This window comes from Eurypyga helias, unplaced genomic scaffold (assembly GCF_000690775.1).
Source record: "Eurypyga helias isolate BGI_N326 unplaced genomic scaffold, ASM69077v1 scaffold45082, whole genome shotgun sequence".
Lineage (NCBI taxonomy): Eukaryota > Metazoa > Chordata > Aves > Eurypygiformes > Eurypygidae > Eurypyga > Eurypyga helias.
The window spans coordinates 12,925-17,438 of NW_010238740.1; the positions used below are offsets into that span (position 1 = coordinate 12,925).

General features: G+C 41.1%; 1 protein-coding gene across 1 annotated transcript in view; it reads right to left on the reverse strand.

The window, feature by feature from the left end:
* LOC104506846 (CLIP-associating protein 1-like) overlaps positions 1-2,610 on the reverse strand; it is a gene marked incomplete at both ends in the record, with an annotated part of 13,212 nt that extends 10,602 nt beyond the window's left edge. Inside the window, one exon of the mRNA XM_010147940.1 lies at positions 2,507-2,610. Coding sequence (XP_010146242.1) covers positions 2,507-2,610 — 104 coding nt within the window. The remainder of the gene's footprint in view (positions 1-2,506) is intronic.
* Between the last annotated feature and the right edge of the window lie 1,904 nt (positions 2,611-4,514).

Genomic DNA, 4,514 nt, shown 5'->3' on the forward strand with positions numbered 1-4,514 from the left:
CCCGCCCCCCGCCAGCATCCGCGAGGGTTGCCTAGCGATGGCTGGCTGGGGCCCCTCTGCAGCCTGGCCACCTCCCTCATTCCGACCGGGGGGCAGCGGGGGCCCGAAGAGGTGAAATAGCAACGTGTAACGATGCCATACAAACCTGATAAATTGCATTAGATGCAAATTATCACCATCGTATTCGGCTTTCCAAAAAAACCCTACCCCTCACAAACAGCTACTGATCAACAGACAGCGTAGGAGCAGGGGAGACTGCATCCTCCCTATTAATGAGGTAGCACGCTTCATAGCAGACGCAACGTTTTCCAATTAGAGCCCTGCTTGAGCATTTTGTCCCATCTTGTGGTTTCTCGTCTGTTTGTTTGTTTTATACTTCATTACATTTAGAGAAAACAATCCTTAGACGAGCAGGATATGGCTTGCCAAAACCGCACAGCTTAACAACAAAGAACAGGATTTTATGGAAGAAAACATCCTTCCAGTTAACCCATCCTGGTAAAACATGGAGAAAAGGACATCTCCTTCCTAGGTGTACAAAAATAGAGGTAGATAGGTAACTGTAGAGTACTGAAACAAAGCAAGCACACTGGAGAGAAATTTAGTGAAATTAACCCTAATTTAAGAACTGAATTCTTCCAGAGAGATTCAAGTGGCTGCTTTCAAATCTCAAGTCTCACAACTTGCTAGCAACAGCTGATGTCAGCTTTGTCCCATTCGTACACTTACACCACCTATATTCTTGTTTCTATGCTTTCCTGCCTATAAACAGCTACATCTAGGTCTCATAAAAACACAGAGGTGGGGGAACACCAAAAAAAAAACCCAAAAACAACCAAACCCAAAACAAAACCCAATCCACAAACACATTTAAAACAAGAAAAGGGAATTGACAACAGGAAAAATTAAATATTATTCAACTACACACTAGAACAGACGAGTTCATGAGGAAGAAACTTACAGGTCTTATTCCTCAGAAATGATTCCACCCAGTTCTTCCAAAGGGATGTTTCTCTGCAGCAAAGGGAGCCTAAAACTCAGTATTTCAGTGCTGGAGGCACAGGAAAGCCTTCTCTGTTCTGTTCCCTGCTGTGAGGATGATTGGTGCTTTTCATCCAAGTTTTGAGTGATACAGAAGCTGTCTTGGGAGCTGACACCTGAAGCCAGGTTTCTCCCACCCAAGGGGAGCTGCCAGAAGAGCCACGCTGTCTCTTACACAGGCTGTTCCTTGGACAGCGTGAAGTTTGTATTCCTCCCTACACTGGAGGTAACCTTCATAGGGTATGGAAGCCTCCTTCCATCACCTCAGCACACAACCAAACAACTCTTCAGAAACTGAAAGACGGACCCGTAATCAAACTCTTTCACGATGAGAGCCTGGCATGAAGCAACTATCACCACGCTCTTTATCAGCAACTGTTTCATGAGCCAGGCACGGAAAAAAATGCCGCGATGTCTCTTGCCAACTAATACGATCTCGTGAAAAGGTAAAGGCTTGTCTTAGTGGATGACACTGCTAGAATTTGATGCCTAAATCCCACTGAGATCTGTGACCAAAGCCTGTAAGAAAATGCCTCATGCCTGAAGGGAGATGAACGCTTCTATAGTTGCCTAACATGCTACCTGCTTTTCCATTCAGGCAAACCAAGCAATCAAGAACAATTTTCCCAATGCAGATGAAGTCTGCAAAATCTTATTCCCTGCGCACAACCATTCAAACCTGTATCTGTGAATAAACAAAGCCAGGAATTAGCACGTGAAAGAACCTCATTTTCATTCACAAAAAATAAGATGTTCCCTATTAATTTCTGCACTTAAAACTCAGAAACAGGTTTTCTTCAGAAATTAAAAACTGAAATAACAGTTCCTACTGACAACCGGGGCCTCCAGATTTCCAAATAACATCACTGCTCAAGCAGTATCTTCCCACATTTTTCAGACTCACTCATTGAGCACTTGGAAGCCACACAGTCCTAAGATAGGTAAAAAGGTTTGCTTAACTCAAACTTCAACCTAAGACGACGAGGCAGAGGGAAACTTTTCGCCGTCTCAATTTATCAAAGGTTCGCACAGCATGTTAGTTACACATCTGGAAAGCCAAATTTTACAAGTTGGAATGCACCACCTCAACTGTGGGACTACTCTTATGTGTTCAAGCGCAAAGCTAATTTTCAAATAAATTCAGAGCTAAACAGACTTACTTATCCTCATTATGCAAACCGAAACACAGAAGGTTGCTTCAAACATGCTTTAATTAACAAAGTCCTGCCACATGACCTGAAAACATCTACTCAGACTTTAGCTATGATATGCAAAAACTGCAGAATTGCTTTGTGCCAGATTTTTATCATTAAACAATGATCAGTGTCGATCCATGAAGAGTATATCTTTAGCACTTACACCATTAACAGTCGCCATAACATTGTGACATATTCAAAGTCAAGCTCATGCATAAGTCATAAGCTCACTGGAGGCCTGCATCTGAATGTACATTAAGTAATCGTACCATGGGCGGTGCTGCTTCGTCCATCAACTTCAAGATGAGATTCTGTGCTTGCTCTCGAACTTGGTCTTTGGCATCTCCCATACGATCTATTAAAGGCAGGAGAACTACAGGAGAGGAGGGGGAATAAAGAAAAAAAGATTAAACACCCAACAAAGATTTTCTAATACTTACAGATACTTCCTGAAACAGGTATGAGACATACCTCCCTCAAAAGTAAAATCTGATTTTAAACTGATCCAAATATTTTAAACTCTCAGATGTATTTGTGAGTATGTTACAAGATTAACAACAAATGTCTAGGACTGAAATTGAAAAAAATAGTTATCTTCCAACAGGCTAAAAAGAAATCTTCCCAGCTTAAAAACTGTATGAATGTCTTCAATTTAATCTGCAAGGAGTATGTTAGCAGCTTCTGAATGCCTGGCTGTTCTGAAAAATAATGCTAGGACTTGGGGTGTGAGAAAGAATAGAGAGAAAGGATTATTTGTAAATCAGTGGAACTTTGCTGCTTAATTAAAAAACAAAACAAAAACAAACAAAACCCCCCCTAAAACTAAAAAAAAACCCCAAAACAAACAAACAAAAAACCCCACAAAAAAAAAAAACCACCAAAAAACACAACCAACCAAAAACACCACCACCAAAACAAAAAGCCAAACAAGTTTTAAAAGCTCCTATTCACACAGTGTATCTTCTGGAAACTCGGCCTTACCTCAGTTAAGTATCAGTGGAAGTTACTATTTTAAAACAAGCATCCTCAGATAATATTTAACTAAAATTGCATGACAGCTTAACATTTCACACACTGAAATCAGAATTCACTCAAAATGAAAGGACTTGCCGATTCTTTTCACATGCTTATCCAGAGAGAAGTTCCTAGTTACATCTGATAAGCAAACTGATGCTATGATATTTCGGAAAGTTATCTGAATGAAGGCTTAGATCAGCACTGTGCAAGACGTCCTGCTATACTGGTCCCCATTCCTCTGTCTGGAGCATACACATGTGCTTCCCGAGAGCATTCCCCCCAAGTGCTTTGAGTACCAGTTCTTCAAACCCAGGGGTGATGACACCGAGGGTGCCGTCTTCCCTGAGGAAGTATAACTGCCACGGAATGGGCGGATGTCATCTCCTGCGGCACCGTGCTTTTAGAGTAAGCACACGAAAGACCAGCTGGAAAAAGCAGCGTTACGTGCTAACAGAAACGTTCACCTGTCAACCGCTCAACCTTCTGCTTTAGCTTTTGTTTCTGATCTGATCCACGGTTTTCCAAGAGCTGCAAGTATCACTCACATAATCAAGGTGGAACTTGGTCAGTACAGAACACGATGCCCATCCAAGCCCATCCTTCTGCTCCCACACTCTAGCTAAGCTGGGGCCAAGTTTCCCATTACCATGCAATTCATACCAAACTTCTAAAAATTGTTTATTTTGAGTCTCTTGGAGACTTGCTCATATTAAAAAAAAAAAAAAGATACAGTAACAACTAAAACAACATTTTGCTGCATTTGGTGTTACATCCCAGTTGCTGCATGATCTCTCAGGTGCTGACTGATGTAAAACTAATTTTCCCATTTTAGTCACAGAAGAAATAATTGTATCACCCTATATTTATTGAAAGGGAAATCTGAAAGAATTTTAACAGCATTTGATGGTTTTATAGTAATAACTGAACAACAGTGCTGCCAGCCAAAGAAAAGGAACACAATCCAAATCCGAAGCCTGGGAGGTCTCCTCAGTCCTCTGTTCCTACATTAAAAACTGCAGTCATTTCTGTGCCGTGACTGTTTCTGGACAAATACACTGCTGAAGCTTGAATTTCCCTTCCTGCTCTATCTGACCACTTTGTCCTAATCTGAATATTTAATTCTACTGGCTCTGGATATTCCACTGACATCTTTAACTACCACAATCAAGTTCCTAGCATTTTTCGTCTGTCTTTTCTCCCCTGAATACTTTATTACAGCTACCTTCATTTTCCAATTTGAAGAATCATAGAATCATAGAA